General features: G+C 32.7%; 1 protein-coding gene and 1 pseudogene across 3 annotated transcripts in view; both read left to right on the top strand.

The window, feature by feature from the left end:
- The window catches only part of LOC148609782 (uncharacterized), a 44,680-nt gene extending 34,142 nt beyond the window's left edge, over positions 1-10,538 (top strand). For both annotated transcript variants that reach the window (XM_088540959.1, XM_088540960.1), the window contains exons 11-15: positions 1,312-1,478; positions 2,603-2,738; positions 3,247-3,450; positions 4,511-4,603; positions 5,633-10,538. In XM_088540959.1, the coding sequence (XP_088397085.1) occupies positions 1,312-1,478; positions 2,603-2,738; positions 3,247-3,450; positions 4,511-4,603; positions 5,633-5,728 (696 nt within the window). In that variant the 3' untranslated portion in view covers positions 5,729-10,538. The remainder of the gene's footprint in view (positions 1-1,311; positions 1,479-2,602; positions 2,739-3,246; positions 3,451-4,510; positions 4,604-5,632) is intronic.
- Positions 10,539-20,490: 9,952 nt separating this feature from the next.
- Positions 20,491-22,648, top strand: LOC148609781 (uncharacterized; annotated as a pseudogene). Its single transcript, XR_015914830.1, has 3 exons — positions 20,491-20,565; positions 20,987-21,747; positions 22,009-22,648. The product of XR_015914830.1 is annotated as an uncharacterized LOC148609781 (transcript).
- Positions 22,649-23,957: the final 1,309 nt, after the last annotated feature.

Raw genomic sequence — 23,957 nt, 5'->3', positions numbered from 1 at the left:
TTTAGTCCTGGGCGTCAGGCTTTAGGAATTTTCAACCCCTGTTTTTGCAAATTTTCTCAAATGAATATATTGGCAAATACCAAGCTCTGGGTTTCAAAAAAGTGTTAAGCATTATATATTGTAAAAAAAATATAATTTTGCAGGTACTACTTTTTATGGTTTTCTCTCCACAGTGTAAACAACGAAATTGGTACATTAACAGTACCTTTTACTGATAGAAAAATCAATTGGAAAGAGTGAATAACCAAAATATGATCATGAGTACTGAAGAATGCCTAGATATAAAGAGTGCGGAACTTGTTCCACATGATTTAAGTCTTTTTGCGTTCTTGGCACGAGTGATCATATTTTAGTTATTCACGATAGCCAATTGATTTCTGTGAAAGTACTTTTGTTCCTGGGGTACCAATTCTTCGTGGTTTTTATGGGTGAGCCAGACCATGAAATTTGGTTCCCAGCGAAAAGCAGATTCCTATTTATATGTGTACTTAAAGCTTCAAAACCATGAATTCAAGATTCCACAAACTTGTATACTTTCCCTAAACCACGAAAATTGGTATCCATGAATTAAAGTACTTTCACAGTATCCTATTTATTATATAGATTTCCTCCATTGCTATTTTCAACATGAATTTTAAGTTTTGTGAACGGCATATTGATATTCATGTTGTGATGTTTTGGCAGGAGAAAGTCCAAAGAGTGAAGTTTACTGATTTATTTCACAGTGTGAATTATCAATAAATTTTACACCAGGAACATTTGGTAAAACACTGCTATCTATATAATAATGAGTTCAAATTGATATTAGATTTAAAACTTCAGAATTTATGCCTTTATCAATCCATGGAATACACCAGAACAAAGTCAACGAAACTGTTTCTTCTGTAAAAGCTTGTTTTTTTTTTTTTTGCCTTATACAGCTGTGTATTTTCATTATGAACAACAGAAATTATAAAGGTACATCTCATTGGTCAAAAAAACTTGAAAGGATTCTCATTGGATGTAATAACAAGTTCACATGAATTTGTCTTCACCTTCTTGTCAGCTTGAAAAAGTTGGTACAGACTTTTATGTGATGTAAAAGTTATTATAAGATTAATGAAAAAACTGTCTAATACTGCAAGGTTTTATGATATTGTTTAAAGACTACACCTGAAAATCATTTTCCAGAAAAATCTACATACAGCAAAACTATTTTCAAAAAGAAAATAAGCATTTAGCTATGAAATGATATATTCTTACTACAATTAGAACACACAATAATTCTGAAATTCTCAATTCTGTTTTCAACTGAAGCTTGTATTTGAATAGGTCACTAAAAAGAAGAAGAAAGAAGTCAAGTCATCAGATGTTAAATTACCTGAGACTAGGAAGAGGCACCAATCAGCTGGTCAGTCCTCCACAGAGTTGAGAGATAGGAAAAATAACTTTGAACGTTTGGTTGGCATGCTCATGGAAGTTCACACAGGTCTTAACAGGTATGTTAATGAAGATCTGTTATAATTATTTGGTTCTCGGGCCCACTTACATCTATTCTATTGGTGCCTTTCATACTTTTATTTGCTATATATGTCAATAACAAAGCACAGCCCTCATTAATTGTTTTTTGTCTATCAACATTGAAAATATCTCCTTTGTCACATTTGTGGGCTATAATATGGTAAATTGAATGCCTCCCTGTATCAGTGGTTTTCATGAAGTGGGGTAAAAACAAAATATGGACCTAACAGATTTTTAATAATATTTTGGTCCTTGTATCACATGTCCCTTGGCTTGTTTTGAAGTATTCTTTTATACATACTTGTTGTCTTTTTGACATACTCACCATATCTATTCTCTTTATATTGCACATATAATTCTTTGATTTGATCTGTAGAGATCAGCATTATTGTATTAGTTGTTTTAGTTGAATGGGTTCTTTTGTCCAAAACATTAAATTGTGCTGTTATCTTATGTTATTGCATTTACTAGTCTATATATTATTATAAAGTCTTATTTGTGATATCTGTAACATGGGCATGATGAGTTATGAATTGTCTTCTATTTGATTGGATCATTGTTTTTGACTGTTCATCTGTTTGTCTGTCTGTCGGACTGTTGTAAGCACAAGTCCATGAAACAACTGTTCTAAATTTCATGAAACTTTGTAGGTATTTAGGACATGATGTGTAGTGCATATTATCAGGAAATTATGATCCACTTAATTTTGTTGGAGTGATACCCTTTTGAACTTTTGAAAGGGAGGGACATACATTTTTGTAGACAAAATTAAACTATAATTCTTTAATAGCAATAATGTTTTTTATATGGATACATTTTGTTACTCTGTTTGATATAGAGACTTAACTGCATTAATGTTTTTTCACAGTTTTTTTTTCTTTTATTTGCTTGAAAATAAATGTCTCCATCTCTCCAGAAAATAACTTACCATATAAGGCATACACGATTTTCTTCTGCTTTAAAATGGAAGTCTGTCATTTCAAAACCTGATTTTACTTGATGTTTATTTTTATTGTATGTTTGCTTCTGATTTTGCCAATTTACATCTTATTTTGGCTCCTTAAAATCATGTTTGAGAAGGTAATGGATAATTTTTCTTCAGATCCCAAGTGATAGATGTGATATCAGAAATAAGAGCATTACAAGGAGGACTCAGTGGTCTCACAGTCAAAGAGATTATGGAAATAGCTAGGACAGTTGTCATCAGAAAGTATGAACACAAGATGATTAACAATCAGGTATACTTATTTCCAGTAGTCATTATGTAATGTACAAATATTTTTGCTTCATTTCATCTTGGGCTAGATTACAAAAAAATTGTGTGTTTCCTATTACCCTACGTAATCTTTTTTTTTTTCAGCTAGAAATAGTGTACCTTTAAGATTTTTTTTTCACTTTTCAATAAACACTGTTCATAGTCAGAATGTTTCTCCCATAGACTTGACGTAGAGAGAAAAAAAATATCTGACTTACCCACATTTGAATTGAGAAAGGTTTCATAAAAAAACTGTTTCAGAATTTTCATGTAAGAAGGCCCAGGTATACTTACAATTTACTTTCTTTTTGCCATTATGGTACTTGCCACTCTGAACAAACTTTGAGCTACTTTGCATTATATGAATTTCTATTATGAAAAATATCAATAACTGCGTTAAAAAGGCCACTACAGTTGCCTTTCAGTATTAGAACAATGAGCATCTAATTATAATGAATAAAAAATATCTTTTTTTAAATACTGTATTGTAGAGACCCCTTCAGGTGTCAGGTGTGAAAGGCCCTAGCTATATGGCAGATAGACGGAAAACTGAGCTACAGGAAGTCATGCATGGATCTAGAATAGTGCCACAGGAAACCATGGAAACCCTTGAAGACAGAGCCACCAAAATGAGGGCTTTCCAAGCTATGAAAGCTCAACAAGCTAGAGTTTCAGTTACAAAAAGTGAATCTTTGGTGAGAAAGACATATGAAAATAGTATTACTTGTGAATTGCCGAACAAAGGTTTCACTGCAGATGTTTTGAGATTGAATATATTTTTTTTAAATAAGGGATGATGAGGATACATAAGAGTATATTATATCATTAAGATTGTTATACTCCTTGGCAACGAAATTAAAATTTAATTAAGAAATTCTGCACCTTGGGGAACATTTTGTGCTTATCAAGCTGGTCATATATATAGTTTTTATTCTGGAGCCCTAGATCAAAGGTCAAAATCATATTTGGAGGAGTGTACCTTGCATTGTTCTTTATTTATTAAGTTATATTGAAAGCGATATTTAAGTAGTCCATTCCCAGTACATAAATTAATATCAATACAAACTGACATGAAACATATAATTTCTTAATAATTAGTGTCATATTGTTAAAATATAGAGTTTTAATAAAAAAGTTGATAATTGTAATTATTATTGGAGAAGATTGAACAGTTATTTGTGAGACTGTTGAAATGATATAAATAACTACCAACAAAAGAAAAGGTCATGTTTCTCTGTTTCCTTCATATGTCAAATACTTCATTTTCAGATTTTTTCTAAAGGATCCCATTCAGTATAAGCATGGTGCAAGAGTTCATCCAATTTTATTTTGGGGGGATTCCCTAATATTTATTATACCCTTTCATTGCTTTTCCACTTTCTGTTGACCGTAGCTGGTTGATTGGATGTATTCTTATTTTTGCCAATGTCAGGTAATGTTTTTTGTTTTTTTTTGTTTTTGTTTTTTTTTAGTTTTTTTTTTTTCCCCAACTAATATATATTTAAATCACCTGTGATAGTACCAGTTTCTGTTAGTCTTGTAGAAAATACAGGAAAGTAATTGGAGAAATTCTTTTTTTAATGTGATGTATTATTTATTCGTTGGATCGGGGAACATAGCCATTTTAACACTCAGATCAGCTTCCATATTCCAAAGTTTTATCTTGACAAATGATTTTTGTTTAAGGACGGGTGAAAGAGAAGATTTAAAAAAAAATACCTTTGACAGATTCATTGATTTACTTATTATTTTCAGGATGATGAGGATGATATTTGTGTAATATGCCATGATGAACTGAGTTACGGAGAGACGAAGACTCTAGACTGCAAACATGAGTTCCATACTGAGGTATATATACTTATATCACAAGATCAACAATATATCAATCACATAGAAGTCATTTATGTTTTTTGCTCTGTATTTTTATAACGATCTTTGCGAAGTGTATATAGGAATCACCTTTTGCATCTGCCATTCTATCTGTCCGAATTTAGTTGCAATTATCTCAACTATTATCTATTATCCCAATAGGTGGATTTATTTCAAATTAGGTTTGTGGCTTTATGTAGATGTGGCATATATTGTAAGTGATTTTTGTTGATGTCTGAAATTCCTGTTCTGTGGGACTTTGCCATTTTATACTATATGGTATGACAGATAAAAAATTTTGTCACAAAGTTGATTTCAAATGTATATGGCCAGATAGAACATACATTGTAAGTGTTTTTGGTTGTTGTCTAAGATAAACTTTTTGTGACTTGGGTATACCTACCACACCATTGTGTGCGATTTCATGTAGAGTCAGGAGAGAAAAAACAGGACATTATTTTCCTGGTTTCATTACCTTTTCTTAAGAAAAATGAGGGATTTACTGTGATTTGTAAGAAATATGCAGGATTGGAAAAAAAATGCTTGGAGATGCAGGCTTAATAAGATGCTAAATAATGGATTATAAACTCTGTGCTTGAATCTGTTTGTTGATGAACTAGTTAACTATGATGTCTTGTTTCAATTAATTATCTTTGTTAAGAAAAAAGTGTTAACATAATTGTTGGTTGGTTGTATATGAAATACAATCATTTATTTTATACAGTTAAATATACTTTATCATATAAAAGTTGGTCAAGGAGGTAGACCTAGTGTTTGAATTCAGTGATATGTTTGTACCATATTCAATTTCACTTCAGCATATCAAGCTTTCAATTGAAACAGAATGAAATCAGTCCAAGTTACTTTAATGCTTACATGAGATTGATGCACAGGTTACGCTGATTTGTAAGTGTTGTGTCCCTTAACCTAGGTCTACCTCCTTAAATGAACTGATTAAAGTTTTTAGATTTACATAGTGTGACTTGATAATAAATAAATGTTTTTCAGTGCATTAGTAAGTGGGTGTATGAAAGAGAGAGAACCTGTCCTACTTGTCGTGGTCATGCCTTGTTTGAGGACGATTTTCCGAAGCTCGGAAGCTAGATCACTTGTCCTAATTTAAAGGACATTTTGTCTTCCTATGTAATGACAAGTACCTGTCTGTTAAACAACACAGATATTTATTGATTTTTTGGTAATACTCATGGCCAAAGTTGTATAATTTTCTTTACAGAAAAATTTTTCGGATTGTTGGTTTGTGTTGTAATTTCTGATATTGTGTAACACTCTACAATTTTCATTTCATGTCACTCAGGCCAACTTAACATCATGTTAAGAAAAATTTAAAAAGTGGATGGTTACGTTCCAAAAGACCATTCAAGTATAATTTTGTAGTTAGATCATTTTACATGAAAATGTATTAGGGAGGGAGGCATTTCTTTCACTTTATTATTGCTCCCAAAAGTTGTTTTTAATTTTCCTAGTCAAATTAAGAGATGATGGAGGTGTTTTTGTGTTTTTATTTTATTGATATTGATTTGAAATTGGCTAACAAGGATGAGAGAGGGTCTGGAAACCAAGAAATTTGTTTCAATAGTTGTCAATGTTAGCTATTTAAACCTTAAATAAGATGGGGCTGAATTGAATTACAATTCTCATTTTCTGATGGTAATTTTCCAAATTTCTGGAATATTGTTGCTAATTGGATGTTCATAGAGGAATTTTACATGAATGTCAAAGGTTTTAGAATGAACATTTGTTGTACATATCTATCAGGATCATTTAATTTATTTTTTCATGAATATGTGAAGTTTACTGTGAAAGCTTGTGAAAATTTACTACAGGTTGTCATATTAGCCACAGCCAAGTTATTCTTAAGTATCAGTCTTATTATTAAGAACCATATAAATTCTGTAATATGTTATATACCCCACAAAGAGGCTACACAAATTTATTTGTGTATCAGTTGCTTGTTAGGTCTTTATGATGAAATCTGTCTGCTCTTATAAGATAATTTCACATTGAAAATCCAATGGTTTCTAGTCTATTTCAGTGTCATTTACAGTTATATCTCCCTTAATTTTGAATTTACTGTATATTCTATATAATTTATATTTCTTACGAACATGGGTTCTATGAAAATCCACATGCTATTTTATGTTTACTATAACATTTTAAACAAAATATCAAAAATAAAAATATGTGGGCGTTTTTACAAATCCAGATTCTTTATTTTATTGTATATTAACTTATGATTTTGCCAATTTCTCCTTCACTGTTTCTTGTATATCATTTCTATGGTAAATTTGATAGATGGAAAGTTATTGATTAAATAATGGTACTTTTCAAAAAATAATAATTGAAAAACGGTGCTATTAGTCAGACAAAAGTTTTTTTGCTTATTGTTCAATTAATTTTAAATTTTTATGACATTTTCACTAAACCATTGAGGCAGGAAGGCATTTTTTCCATCCTTTATTGCCATTAAGAGTAAAAAGACAAATTAATAAAGGAGTTGTTGTTTTCTTTTTATGTTATTGATATGGCAATATAATGATGAAAGTCTGATAACCAAAAAATATTTTTTGTTGGCCTAACTCCTTGTTTTTATTTTAATCATGCATTTTCAATGAAAAATGTTCTATCAAGAAGTCCTGAAATTTGTAAAGCTTTGTAGGAAAACAATGAAGAATATGAAGAATTATTTCAGATAAAAATCATGAACGACTTGATTTTATTTCATTATAAGAAAAATGTATTAATCATTCATAGAATTACCTCATAAGAGCATATCAGTTTTCAATGAAAATTTCACATTTTCCAGCATCAGAATTTGTTACTGAATAGAAAACTTAGAGCTTGGGTACCCACAAAATTTAGTTCTATCACACTCAGGAGTATATAGATTTAGTATCATGGAATTATTATTTACTGTGTTCTAGATCTTTTTATCAAGTATGTTCTAGATCTATTTACCAAAGGTGTTCTAGATCTATTTATCAAGTATGTTCTAGATCTATTTACCAACAGTGTTCTAGATATATTAAGTATGTCGTACATCTGTTTACCAACAGTGTTCTAGATCTGTTTATCAAGTATGTTCTAGATCTTTTTATCAAGTATGTTGTAGATCTGTTGACCAACGGTGTTCTAGATGTATTTGTCAAGTATGTCGTAGATCTGTTTACCAACTGTGTTCTAGATCTATTTATTAAGTATGTTTTAGATCTGTTTACCAACAGTGTTCTAGATCTGTTAACCAACTGTGTTCTAGATCTATTTATCAATGGTGTTCTAGATCTGTTAATCAAGTATGTTCTAGATCTGTTCACCCTGTGTGTTCAAGAATTTTACCAAGTGTGTTCTTGATCTTTTGTAAACCTAAATATTGCATTTTATGTGTTGTACATGTATTATTTTTCTTGTTTTGTTTTTTTTTTTTATATTATGAAGTTAACTTGACTACTATGTGTTCAATTTCATTTACATGTATCTAGTGCTTAGACTGCTCATTATTAATAACTATGCATACTTCATTGTAATTCAAATTACATTGATACTGTCATTCTAAAATATATCTTGTGTAGTGGGTAAATGGTATTATTATTTGAATTACCCCAATTATCAACCTGTTTGAAGAGACCTTCAAAAAGGTAACAAAAGATGATTGGTTCTGATAAACAGGTTATGTAAATCTAGAGTGCAAATGCACTACACAAGGTTGATTAAGTAATAGTCTTTTTAAGACTGTTTTTACAGTAGCATGCTTTTATATAAATCCAAAAATATTTGCTGAATCTGTTTATTTAGATTTTGGATTGTGGACAACAATAGGTTTACAATCCTATTTTGAATGTTAAATTCATTCTGGGTCAGAACTCTATGTTGTTTCAAATGTTTAATAATTACCTTAGTTCAAGAATTTATCAAGCTGAGTTGTCTCCATACTTGTCAAATTGTTGAGAATTTCACCTCTGCAGTCAACCTTTCTTGGTTGTGTAAGTTATTTTAAAATGAATATAATGAATTATATTGAAATTCAAATTATTTTTTTAAATGTTGCATCCATTTTACCATTTCACATGGCTGCATTATATTTATAACAATAATTACTCTTCTTTTTGTTATTTACACTGTATATTTAGATGTAGATTTTTCTGTTGTTTTTTTTACAGCATCACAAATGGTTTAGTAGCTACTTTATTCCATCCGTCCTTCAGTCTTAGGGATACCTACTTCGTGTAACTCAAAAAGTATTAAAGCAATATTTTTCAATGTTGCCTAGTGATTGTATACACATTGAAGATGTGCACCTCCTGTTATGGAGGAGTTTTATTTTTTCCTACATTTTTTAGTATGGCCGTCTTTTTCAACAATGTAGACTTTCATTATGACATTCAATATGGAAATTTGTTATCCACACTGTAGTTTTTTAACTGGCTTTGTGTATATATTGAAGACACTTATTTGCTGACAAATATATGTCCGACAGTGATGCAGGTCCAGACATGATGGTCTTGTTCATTTCAAAATACTTTTGTTAATTACTCCGTACTGTCTGCTTTGATTTTAATTAGTTTTAAGTCAATGGTATTTGGGATATAAATTGAACATAGTTCAGCTTCAATTTTTTAAACTTTCTTTTAGTGTGATGGGTTCATTTTTATAGTTATGTTAATCACATCAGGGAGATGTTAATTTGATTACACCTCATTTTGGATCAAGTTTGAAAACAAGTTAAAATTTTCAAAGGAGCAATTGTAGCACCAGACCTTCACTTGGATGGAAAAGTAATCAAGGTTACCAAGGTTACAGTGGTAATCAAAGAGTAATCAAGGGAACCAAGGTTATAGCGGTAATCAAAAGAATGTAATCCAGGGACAAAGACCAGACATGGAAAACAGACATACACAACAAAGAACATAAAGTAACTAAAATCATACATACAGAGTAACAAAAGTAAATGACTCCACTAAAAACTGGGAGCATGGACCAGGTGCACCGGTAGGGTAAGCGTCCTCTGCTTTTCTAGAAACACCCGCCGAGTTGCTCATAGAAAGTCATGTCCGGGGTAGACAAACGAGGATATATATATATACTGTTAATCATTTCTGTTGAAGTAATGGCCCATTCATGGATTGTAGTGCATGTATAAAGCTTGTATGTCTCTTTCTCCTTTTATTTGTGATCTGAAAATTCTACTATTGAAATTATTCACAACTCAAAACCAATCTGTTTTTTAGTTAACTACTACCAGGTACTTCAACATGATGCAAAGTTTTCAGAATTTATTATGAAACTTGTTATGATGTAGAAATAGTGAAGCATTATATCTTTATGTTTTTGTTTATGAGGTAGTAGGCAACCATATTCTGTACTTTTGAATGGAAGATAGGGACCCATTCTCATGAATTCACTAGGTCACATGATGAGAATTACAAGCTTTAATGGTCCATAAAAAAGGTGATCCTACATATTTTACCTCAACAGATAAAGTACTAATTGGTGTGGCTTCAGTCGTACAGTTGAACAATAGAGATTCATAATTTTGTAGGGCATTGATGGACCAGTTTTCTGCATTATTATGATGCAGGGCATCCCTAATTAAGTTATATATAATATTTCCAATTACATTGATTACACTGCTGTATGTATCTTTTCAAAAAAATTGAATTCACTAGAAAATCACTGGTTTCAGAAATTTATTTGTGTTAAATGTAAAAATACCCAGATTCTTGATGATAGCTATTTTTTTAAATAAAATACCAACTGAAATAGCACATCTAGTAAGAACAAACTAATTACACGGTATATACTTTTTAATTTTCAGCATTACATCATGTGGACCAAACAATGTACATTTGTTATATATTGTTGTTTTCTTTTTTTTTTTCTAAATATGTTTTACAAGTTATAGTATTGGTTTTTATTTCTTGTTGGCCCTTTTTACACTCATTTATTATACGCCTTGTAAACTTCTAGGAACCATCCTGTCAGTTTGTCCTGTCCATATTTCTTGTATGCACAACTCCTAAACTGCTCAAGGGATTTTGTGATATTTTAATGGAATATTTATATGTGCATGAAGAAATAATAACTGTAGGAAGACTCCAAAGGGAGATAATCCAACTTAATGCTTTATATTTTTTAAAAAACCTCATTAGGGCACTAAAAGCACACAGGATTTTGATCTTATTTTAAAGAAACATTTGACATCATATGGAGATGTGCAGGAAGGAATATTACTACTTTTGGAGATAATTGAATTGAAAGGTTCTATACCAATCATTACACTCCATTTGAAAGGGGGATTGATTCTTTTTGTGACCTTAATAATTTTCACTATTTTTGCCGTTGACAAAAAAGCATGAAAAATGGTACCCACGAAATTGATTTTAAAAACTCTTTGTAACTTTTATTTTTTTAACTCAAAGTACTGATGCTCTTAAATATGTTGAATTGACAGAATCCGCAAAAATCAATACACTTAAAGTATTTCTAGTGATTGAAGTATGATGGTCTACTGAGGGCCTATTCATACCACTGTTCCACAGGATGACACTTTGAGCACTTGAATATATTGGCTTGGATGTTTGTATGGCTTAATGCAATAATAAGGAAAGCTTATATTTTTTATGTGTGATTATTGCACAGAATCATTATACTCCAATTTTCATAAAATATCTAGTTTTTATTTCATTTTTTCTTTAAAAAAATAAAAGAAAAACTCATGAAGTTTGAATTTTAATCAATTAAAGCATATTTTCACATTATGTTGGAATAACATACAAGAACTTTTTTTTTTTCATTTTTCTGAATACACCTATTTAGTGCTAAACAAACATAACCCAAAACTAAAGTTGGATAAATTGGAAGACACCGGGTTTTGATTAGCACTACACATTTGACACATGATGAAAATTTCATTAGAATCGAAGTGGTCAAATTTTGACCCTTATTCCAAAATGGTTCCAGTCAAAACCTACAAATGCTATCCCAGACTTTCTGTGCAGATATGGCTCCTTGTGGTACAATGTCAAAGCAATCAATTCCCTTTCACTCAAATCTGAAAATAAAATACTTGTTTCTGGCCCCTTTGTGGTTCCTTACTCTTACTTGGCTCAAGTCAACAATTATCCTTGTCACTCTTTTGTGGTATGGCACCTTGTAGAAAATTTATATGAGACCCTTTCACCTTTACTCAAGTTGTTATACAAATATAAGAAAAATGCATGTTTTTAGCCCCCTTTTTGCCGCTATTTTCTTAAAAGATCAAGTCTTTACCCCTAAAATTTAAAAAAGTCTTCCTTTTGGGGGATGGCATCTTACAATACAATTTCAAAGAGATTCATTCACTAACAGTTAAGTTACTGTCTTGACACGTAGAAAATGCTTGTTTTTTGGTTCCTAATTTCTGGAAAGTTTAAGTCTTTATCTCCAATGTCAATCCAAGTCGGACCATTGCGGTATAAAATATTGTGGAACAATATCACAGACATTCATATGTTTTTACTGGAGTTATATTTAAATTCTATTAAATGCTTATTTTAAGCCAACTTTGGTCCCCTAATTCTAAACCGGTTTGGGGCCGTAACACCCAAAATTAATACCAGTCTCCCTTTGGTGGAATGGTACCCTGTAATACAATTTCCAAGATATTCATTCTCTAACAGTCAAGTATTTGTCTGGACATCAGGAAAATGCATGTTTCTGGACCCCCTTTTGACCACTAATTTCTTGAAAAGTCTTTACCCCAACATCCATCCAAGTCGGACCATTGTTGTATAGAAAATTGGAACAACAAGCAAAGATATTCCTATGCGTTTACTAGAGTTATACAGTTAAATTCTATGAAATGCTTGTTTTAGGCCCCCTTTTTTATAACGGTTTGGACCATAAACCTCAAAATCAAAATCTAACCTCCCTTAGATCAACCAATTCATATTTAAATTAGCGAATGAAAACCAGTGTCGGACGACGACGACAGCGCCATACCAATATACGACCGCAAATACTAGTATTTTGTGGTCGTATAAAAAGATGATGTTATGTGCACTTTCTTTATCTGTGATAACCAACGTTAGGTTATCAGTAATTTATATATTCATTCATGACTCTAATGCTTCGGATTACAAGTTATCAATGTTCATTCTATCAAGCCAATTTTCAATAATAAAATGAAATAATGATCGTGGAGGAGGAGATGAATAAAATTGTGCATCGTGAACATGACCTTGAACCCGTTTCAAAACATTTTAAGTACCCCAAGACACGTTTTGTTTATCTGTCGGGACTCATTTATGGAATTTAAGAATGGAAGACACAATGGAGAAACAAAAACAAAACAAAAAACAACCAACTAAACAAACAAACAAACTTAAAACAATTTTAAATTTAACCCTAGCCAATGTTTATCCCATTAAGACTAGCAATCGCCAGACAGAGAATATGAAACGAAGCATCAACAATTCAATGACTGACACCGAAGTCCTGTTTGAACTCTTGCCATCTGGCATTGCTGAAATGTTAGAAGCGGTTGAAGGGCGGTACTTCGCAGTACTGCTTAATCTCCAACTTTTTGTATGACACATCGTTCTGACCTCAACCCGACATATCAATATCCAAATAGGAAAAGAGGAGGGTTGCAATTCGGACTATGATTGACTCAGTGGCTATAATGATACACCTTTGATAGAGAGAGGACAACAGTTTGTGTCAGCTTTTACTTAAATTACGGATTTATATGACAGCTTTGATAGCATAACAGTTCGCCAGTTTGAGGTGTCCTTGATTCCTTTTAATTTGTGTCAGCGCAAATGAACAAAACACCACACATGATAGAAAAATAAATTTATACAATGGATAAATTTTTTAAAAAAAGTAATAGAAAGGAGGTGACAAAAGTGATAAACGAATATATCAAAAGTTAACTATTTTCATGGTTGAAGAGCTTTCTGACAAAAACAAAAAAACAAAAACAAAAGAGGACGTCGCGACTATTTAAACACCAACGTAACAGGGTTCTATTTTTCTTATTTTTGTCATCCCACAAGGAATCAAATGGTCAACTTTTACAACCTTGGAAGATTTGGACTTTAAAAAATGCTGATGATTCGGCTTTACTCTCCCATACACACTAACATATTCACGAGAAAACCAACGAACGACAACATTATTCTGAACAAGTAGGATAAAAGATTAATACAGAAAAGACAGAAATTATGGTTCTCAGTAGTACAAATACAAACGCTGTATAACTCAATGGAGATAATATCAAGAAATCTGATACATTTGCATACTTGGGAAGTACTGTTAAAACAGCTTGAGGAGCCGAAACAGACATCAAAGATTGGCCAAAAGTGGAACAGCCTTTAATAATCTTAATAGTCTGAAAATTTGGTCAATACACATCAAAAACAAGGGGTGCGAACCCCCTGCACCCCCTTGGATCCGCCAGTGGTTTGTATTATATCTTTTTATATCTCATTGAATTTTGAGATGGATTTTATTTAACATAAAATATGAAGAAGTAAACTTGTGTCCAGAGATACTTAGAACCATTTTTGTATATTTTTTTGCGTTCTGTTAGGAAAAATACACCGTCTCAAAGCGCTTAAGATGGCTAGAAATGTGCTTGCAGGTGAACAAAAAAAATATAACATAAAGCATATCTGTGCCCTTTAATTTTAAACAATGCGTCATATTCATCTACGGCATTCTTGTCCCAAGGATAAAAGTCACTTGGATACAGACCTCCCCACATTACAAAACATGATATCCGTATTGCGAATCGATCGTTTGAATCTTGATTGAAAATGCGAAAAATTTACTTCCTCTACCTATGAAGTAATTTTTGAAGCGGAGGCAAGAATCGTGACGATTTCCTGAGCGCATATTTATTTGTGAATGGGTGCATTCTTTAGATACAAGAACGTAGTATTACAATATATACATTAAAAAAAAAAAAAAAAAACGAAAAACAAAAAAACAAAGGAGTTCTAGTGCCAACCACGGAAAAGTACTAGTTCTCTGCCTAATAAAAATCACTTCATTTACAGAATTAGGAAATCGATAAAATCTTTATAGAAGCCTTGACGCACGTGGGTTCCGAACCCACTGCGGTGTCCACCTCGTGGTTATAGATAAGTGCAGCACCTTTAAAAACTTAGTCTTCCTTCCCCCATCAGAAGTAAGTTCTGCTTCCTACATATTACTAAAGACACATGTTCAGATGAATATTATAGAGGCACATTCCACAATGAAGAGTTAGGGAAATTTCAACTTTTGAATTTATACAAATTATTTGTAAATACCCGAAGGTCGTTGCCATGTTAAACGAATGTCGATGAGTAAAAAGCTGAATACTTACAGATATTCAAAAGTTAAAATACAAAATCTCTCTAAATATGTACTTTTATTTGACTAGACACCCCGTCGTATTTGTCAATCGAGAGAAATGATCGTGAACAGATCCATGATACGTAAACGTAACTAGTTCGTCAACACAAATTTTGTTAGTTTTCGACAATTTCAGCAAAACTGCAACTTTCACATACAAACCAATTTTGAAAAAATGATGTTTGTCAACATTTGTAAAAGATATTTAGTACCGGGTAATGTGTATTTTATTTTAATAAAACATCTTTCAGAAAATGCAAGTGTGACCGATTTTAAAGGTTATTGTATCTGTTCTGTTTTCCTTCTTTTTTTTCTCATATTCTTATAGAAATGAATAATATACATGCAGTTTCCACCTAGTTTACATTTAGATTAGCTTTCCATGGAAACCAAGTATTGTGTATTTTTCACCGTCTGCTACTGTTATGGGTTTGTTTTTGTTTCTATAGATATCCAAGGTTACACAACAAACCATTTGGTGTCAAATATCAAATGATAGAGATCAATTTTCAAAAAGATGATATTTATAATGCATTTAAACAAAGTATGATCAATGATGCATTGCCTTTCGTGTCATTTTCAAAATATGAGTCCAAGTAAGATATAATATTCACGGTAATCATGGAAAACAAATTATATATACTAGTAATTCTTTTGTTTTTTTTTTGTTATAAAATTTCCGTTTTAACATCTCCGTGGCAACGGTTTATATCCGATCCTTTATCATCAAGGGCTGTCAGGGTTTTTGATTCCTGTAAGGAAATTAGTCGTAATAGGCTTAAAACACTGTGTCTTATACAAGGGGTTGCATGCAAAATCATCCTTATTCGTAGAAATACTCGACCAACTTAAAAACCATACCACAGAGCACCAAACAAGGATGTTAAGATACGAACAGTTCAGTTAACCCATGACCAGGGACAGATCTATAAATTCAGAAAGTTGAGATACAGACTTGGCTAACAGGAGAGAGATTTCTAGTGATTTTCTATATAAGGTAGTACAATACAGTTAGGTCATTTCTGAATATTTGGTCTCATTTTGTTGAAATAAAGCTGTTTTGAGGCAATCCGCACAGACATTTCTAGTGCATATTTTTTAAATCCTTGGTGTGTGGAGGTTCAAGTCATTTATAAGTAATTTAGTGATTATTGTTATAAAATCCAGTAGCCATGGTAACATACTGAAAACAATATTACTGAGTTTTAGTACAAGTCAGGGGTGCCTTTCCAAAACTAACAGTCAATTACTATGTTTTATAAAATATCAGGCACTTAGAAACTACCACAGGATGAAAGCATGCATGGAGTAGTTGGAAAAGGGGTAAAAATAATACGACTCTTTTCGATTCATTCTCTCACAATTTTAGTTCCGAAAGTTCGTGCGAAATAATATATTTTGAAAGAGTAATCAAGGGAACCAAGGTTATAGCGGTAATCAAAAGAATGTAATCCAGGGACAAAGACCAGACATGGAAAACAGACATACACAACAAAGAACATATAGTAACTAAAATCATACATACAAAGTAACAAAGGAAAACTATGACTCGTTGAATAAATCAGTTTTCATGGTGCAGATGGATACACCATAACGATCCACGAGTTCATGATGACGGCCATAAAACTTCTGTAGTGATGACATCAATCTTGTAGCAACATAACCATGTTCCAGAAGCCTATTTGTTAGAGTTCTGGCGCGATACAAAAAGTCTGCGTAGTTTCGGCAAGCTCTGGCATAACGTATGAGTTGTGATATGAACACTCCATACGCAGGTGCCGAAGGGATGTTGCCACAGATGAAAGGAAAGTTGACAATTTTGAATAAAAAGTCATCACGTTTGTCGTAAAGTTTGGTCAATAGTTTTCCTTTACCATCGATTCCTAAGTGTAGGTCAAGATGTGAGGCTGACTTCACAGTGTCTGTAATATCCTTTATCTCAAGTTCTTTAGGGTAGATGCGATGTATCAAATGCCCGAAATTAAGATTGTTTAAAGATAATACGTCATCTATATAGCGAAAACTGAGATTAAAGGTCCAAGCTAAACGATATTCGTTCTTTCTGATCAGATTAGCTATAAAGTCCGCCTCATAAGAGTGAAGGAAAAGGTCAGCAAGTAAAGGAGCACAATTTATTCCCATTGGAATGCCGACCGTTTGTTGAAAAATACGTCCACCACACTGGACAAATTTGTTGTAAAATTACAGTATTATAAAAATAGTGTGAAAATCAGCCATCTGATGCTGAGGAGAGAACCTAATACGCCACGGGGACTGAAACGTTCCTGATACCATTCTTCCTTTAAATTACGCCTGTTTACCATTACATATATTATATCTGTCTATGTATGAATGCTTAACTACATTTAAACAATATATCCACCAAATTTCAACTTTTAATTTTAAGTTTTACAAAATTTGACCGGGGTAACTTGGTGTGCGCCTTAATGTAACTGTATAGTGCACCCTAAACAACCCAAATTAACACCCCGGGCAGTTGATCAGCCTCTGTTACCACACTGAAAGTTTGCATTAAATTACTACGGGCAATCAAAATTTATACATTTTATTTTTTTTGTATATCTTAATTCTCATGAATCAATTGATTTAAAGAACATAAACAATTGTCATGTTATCGCTGATGATTTTAATTTCATTGGGAATTCACACCTACGTAAGGTAGTTCCTCTTGGACCAATATTCAGAGAATCTCAGCACCTCAATTGGAAACTTTATTTCATGCTGTTGAAGATTATGCATGATCATGGATAAAGAGATAAATTGACCAAGAACCAGAAATCGAGTCATTGTCAGATTGCATTGGATACGTTCCATTCTATCGTTGGTATGAAATCGTATTGATAATCTCAAGAAATATGCCAATAAAAGACCCAACTCCGTATTCAACGATCATGAGGTAATTGAATTCCTTTCTTCTATAAATGGTAAATATATTATCGTCCCTATGAATGACGCGTCAAAACAACATTGTATTAGTTCGTAAAGCCTATTACCTCAATTGCATTTTCAACATCAAAATAACATGTGAGGACTTACATTACTTGCATTGGATTCAAAAACTTCATAAGAATCCATACATCGAGAGGTATATATATATATATATATATATATATAGATTGATCTTCATCTCGTTACACAAAGGAGATATCAATTCACATTAAAAAGATATTGTCTGCAGTGAAGGGTGGACAGCAAACTATTTGCGATACCACCTACTATCGCAGTAGCATTAATCATATGTGGACACTTAAAAATTCTTTAAAGATTTACTTCAAAACCTAAAACGCTTTTTCGGAAATTAGTTCTCTCCAAACTTTTAACATCAACAGTCTTTACACTACGTTGTCAACAGATAAATTGAAATCTTGTTTGAAAGGACTTATTGCAACATCTTTTGCTGATTCGCAAAATTATGCTGTTCTTGGTTACAAATCCAAATATTTTTTCTAAAAAATCGCAGAAGGGTAACGTGTTAGTTTATTAGGTGTTATCTTCATCTGTTATCAAATGTCTTTTTAAATGTGACATTGTGCCTTGACATAAATAATTTGACATTTTTGAAACGGGTCGTAAGCTGAGCTGCAGGGCTTTTGCGGAGGTCTAACATACCATTTGAGTCCAGTGTTGAATAGCTATTAGTCCATGGGCTGGAAGGGTCCACCGTGTATCACCTGCGTCAACTTCATAATGAATTTTGGGCGCTTTTATACCTTTAATTACCGAACCGATGGTCACCAAAGAATATTCTTAGAGTCTTTTTTTTCAGAATAAGCCTGCATGTATATTTGTATCACACTGGTTCAAAAAGCGAAGATTTTTGTGACTCAAATGTTCTAGCGTTTAAATCTTCCTGGGACTTCATGTATAGAGGAACTAAATAAATAGAATCATTGTGTAGCCCAATGTCACAGATTTACCAAATAAATTGCAGAAAACTTACGGTTTATGAGTTAAATGCAAAATATATATACCCCTATCTACCCGGAAAATTGCTAAAAAGAAGACATAAACCCCCTAGGATATTTGTGCTACAGTTAATATAAAATTCGCCAAGCGTAGCATGAAACAGCCGTAGCCAGTTGTACTCTGAGGCAAGTGCGGGTACGATATATTGTTTTTGAGACACTGAACTTGTAAATTACAGTTCATTATGGATACAGCAACTCATTTGGACACAATATTGCACAATATTTTCAAATTCAATTTAAGGATAAAGGTCTGCAAACAGAAAATACCAAATAAGCCATTTTTTACTGATGCATGTAGACTCGAGGGGTTTTGACATTGGTAAATATGTCAATTTAAGCGATTTTTCGGTGGGGTAAGGGTACAGTTTTTAATTTATTAAAAACCCTAAGCGAGATCACAAGATACTTTCTTAATACCATTTTAAAGTTGAGACATTGGGCCAAATGTTGACACCTATAAATGTCAATTAATTTCGTTTTGTAGAAAGAAGAAGTTCGGAGGATAAAAAAACGTAAAAAGGGATTTTTACCTAAATGAGGTATATAAAAATAGCAAAAAAAAAAAACCAAAAAACAAAAATGCTTCAATTTATTCTTGGCGCCAAAAAGGATTCGTAAATGGGAGGTACAAGGGTACTAAGGTAGTTAAAAAAAATCATATTTTGGTTGATGAGTGAGGGCATGCACGGTGAGCCCTATCAGCCCATGGACTATAATTAATAACAATTTGCAAGCTGCTGAGAAAATAATTTTGACAGACGAACAGACGGATGGGCGGATAGACGGACGAACATACACCTCTCCCAAATTCGTTTGCGGGGGTTATAATTTAAAGAAAAAAGCGACACAAAAATTTTAAAAGTTCATTTGTTTGGGGGTGGGGTGGTGTCCCTTATAACTGGAAAACCGTAAAAGATATCCGAAAACTGATTCAAATCAAAAACAGTATAAATGTAAAGGAAAAACTAATAAAAAAAATAAAATTAAAATCAGACCAGATTCAAATTCAAATTCAAATTATTTATTGCTCAAACACATTTTCATGAAATGGTTATGACACAATAATAACATAATAACATAATGCACATACATTTGTATAAACGAAACATTGCTATCATTTACATGTATAATGTTGTGGACGACAGTGAACAACCAGAAAATTATAACGTTATACTTTGAATGAAAGCTTGGCAGTTGTTGATATAATCAGTTGTTGCCTTAAGTATTGGGAGTGAGTTAGAGTTAAAGATCAAACTTATGTTGTTTTCTGTTAGCGAGTTGAAGTGGTTTATGTTATATTTATAGCATAGTATTCCGAGTTAGACAAATAAACTTTCGAACGCGCAGCGTGAGAAGTTTATTTGGCTAACGAGGAAGGCGTTGCTATAAATGATTTGTAACATGAATGACACGCCCATGACAGTCCGTGCAGAAAAAAATGTTTGGCGGGAAAATCTAATAACCCGCACAGTAGGCAGTATGGTAGACACATTCTCTCTACCAGATTGGCTTGACATTGAAAATGTAGAAAGCGATGATTTGGTTCTCTCTCAGGTGTATATTTTTTAATTGAATTAGACTGATTTACGCTAATTGTCTTTTTGAAGGCTTTTAAACACAACTATTCGGGGCATGGACCCCCTTTTTTGGCCCAAATGTAAAAAAAATATATTTATTTTTCCATATTTACAATTTTCTACAATATGTAGGCATATAACAAGTCTCAAAACTCCATAACCAGTCGATTACAATACCTTTTCTACTATCCACACGATCCGCAAGTGAAAAGATTTTATTGTTTTACCTTGGGACCCAAAAAGGGGGGGGTGTCCATGCCCAAAATACCTGTGCTTTTGATCGGAAATCGGTAAAATTTTTCTCCGATGTGATGTCATTTATATGCCCTATATTGGCCCTTAATTTTTGGAAATATAGATATTTCATTTTTTTAAAACGATTGTTTACTGTTTTGCAGGTTCTTCAAGATGTCGAGGAAGATATATCATTAGCAGACGCGTCGGCAACAATAGAGGAGAATATTAGATTGTCGCAAATTCATCAAAATATTGAACCATTTTATGACATGAGTGTTTCGCAAGCTGTGGATTATTACCACTTGGGCACGTTTGGGCTTGGAGATTTCTTACTAACCGACTTCTAAGATGAGAATGTCGAACCGGAGCGTTTCATCGCACCCGTTTCAGATGAGGATATAGAAAAGCTGATATCGTCTCAAACGAACGCAAACACCAAAAAGAACACAAAGTGGTCTATTGGTGTTTTTAATGAATGGAGAATCGCAAGATCTAAACATAACGATAATATTGCTGACATACACATGCTTGAAGCTGCCGAAATGAACCATTGGCTACAACGTTTCGTGATTGAAGTGCGTAACAAGAAAGGCGAGGAATATCCCCCAAAATCACTCTATAGCATAATGTGTGGATTATTGCGCTATTGCAAGGATATGAACGTGAATGATAAGAATTTTCTGGATGAAAAAGACTTGAGATTTGTTACTTTTAGACGCGTCCTTGATTCTCGGATGAAAGAACTGTTATTGAAAGGGTTCGGAACAAAAGTGAAGAGCCGATCCCCTCAGTCTACAAGACTTTGGTACTGACCAAACTGGAAAATACGTCCGCTTCATAGGGAGGAGTACAAAAACTTTCAAAGGTGGTTTATCCCATCTTAGTCTGGATAACAAGGATATCAAACATTACTCCGAAGAAGGTAAGAAATATCAATTTGTATTTTTTTAAATGCTTCTTTGTGATAAACATTTATAAAAACGCCTGTTCGAAATTCTAACTACATTTTTGTGTTTTGAAGTATTGACAATATACTTGAAAACTTGTAAGGTAATTGTATATAGTTTTATTTAATAATTTGCCGTAAATGTAAAGCAAAATATTCAAGGGGCGAGATATTTTCGTCTACTTTTATTTTTAAATCATCTCTATCTGTAAAGTTTATTTTCTATTTCCATTGTAGGTCCTCGATGCATTGCTACACATTTTCAGAAATATTTAGAGGCGCTCGGTAATGATGGCATCTTTTACCGTAAACCACTCGAGGGAAATTCTGAACAAAATATTACATATGGAAAGCAGCCAGTTGAACCTTTTCATGAAGGAAATTTGTCAGAAAGGTGGTATTCAGGGCAACTTTTCAAACCATTCAGGCAAACGTACATGTGCGACTCAACTTTACCAGGCAGGGATCGAGGAACAGGAGATAATGGGCAGAACGGGGCACAGATCAAATGCTGTCCGCAACTACAAAACTTCAAATGAAACAATTCAGAAAAAGGTTTCAAATGTCCTTAATCCGCCTCAAGATTCCACCGAAATTGCAGTGGCGCCCATTTTCGAGGAAAATGCTAGCGTTGAAGCGACTAGTGAAAATTCGAGCGTGTTGGCCATCCCACCGATAAAACGTCAACGGACCACACCAGAAATCCTTAAAGACGTTACAAATACTAAAGGGGTAGTTCAATTTTCAAATTGCAACTTCAACTTTCACTAACTTTTAGCTCTGTATTTGAGCAAAATTTCATTTCGATACATTATGTTCAACTTGGGGGTTGTTTTTTTTTTTGCCAATATGTTTCAAAAGTAAAGAAATGTGTATTTTTTCGGTTCTATCTTTAAGTTAATGAGTAGACATTATATTTTTTGTTCTCTGTCTGGCAAAGAAAACCTACAGAGATTTAAAGATTTGTATTTTATTATATGAAACCTAATAAAATTGACATTTGTATGTGTGCTTTTTTGTAGTCGTAATCTTTTCCCAAAGAGGCGGAGCTTACCCATGCAATATTGGTTTTAGTGTTTTGGTTATTTCATGGCTGTTTCCTCATTGCATTATATAGGCCCATGTGACCTTTCATGCAATATTATTTGGTTGCTTCAATTTAGAGCATACATTTTGGTACATGCTTGTCGTCTCTATGTTATTCCATAAAAAGATCAAAGGAAAAAAGAAGATTCATGTTACAAGCACGGTTATTGGCTTAAAGCTTTTAAGACTATCTATTAACAAACACATTTATTTTCTCATTTTTCAAAATTTCTCATTCAGGTAACACACATTAATTCGTAACACAGTGTTTCACCGACCATAGTATGGCCTCCGATATGAGCACTGTCACGTTGACCTCATATGGAACACCGTCAGGTATATTGGAGAAGCTCGCATGCTTTTGCTCTTGGAAAGAGAGGCAGTATACATTGACATATTAAGTAAAACAGAAGAGATCTTAAATGAAACATAAAGGTATTTTAGGTCACTGTAATACATTTATTTTACTTCTATTAAAAACGCAAAGAATTTATTTTGTTTTCTCAATATAATGAATAATGTTATTACATTTTAGTACGTAGTGATTACTGTTCACCGGGAAATTTTCGAGACGTCTTTTGTTCGCGGTCTTTGCGATCAATCTGCTTTCGCGCAGCTTTACATTCGCGATCGTTCAACATATTGTATGATAATGTTCTCTGATGAAAGTAATGATGACAATTGAACCTTTGCGTTACATGTACGTTGCTTTCCTCGAAAATTGCAAATATAAAAGTGCCGTGAAATTTGCACGTTTTCCAGTATACATATTTGATTTGCTATTATACCATCATTAAGCTTTACTTCTTTCCTTCAATACTATATGTATATTTCTAACCTTCAAATATGGTAGCATTTATCAAATTTCATAAACATTCGTATCTCAATAGTTTTGTTAAGCACATTTTATTAAATTCTAGCTGTTTTCATCCCATGTTTTCTAGTGAAAGAATAATCAAGGGAACCAAGGTTATAGCAGTAACCAAAAAAATGTAATCAAGGGACAAAGACCAAACACGGAAAACATAAATACACAACAAAGAACATGAAATAACCAAAATCATACGTACAAAGTAACAATTGCAAATGCACAACTCGGA

The sequence above is a fragment of the Perna viridis genome, chromosome 8 (assembly GCF_037379345.1).
Source record: "Perna viridis isolate PV_CMFRI_1.1 ecotype Kerala chromosome 8, ASM3737934v1, whole genome shotgun sequence".
In the NCBI taxonomy this organism is placed as follows: domain Eukaryota; kingdom Metazoa; phylum Mollusca; class Bivalvia; order Mytilida; family Mytilidae; genus Perna; species Perna viridis.
This window is presented reverse-complemented; position numbering and strand designations above follow the sequence as displayed.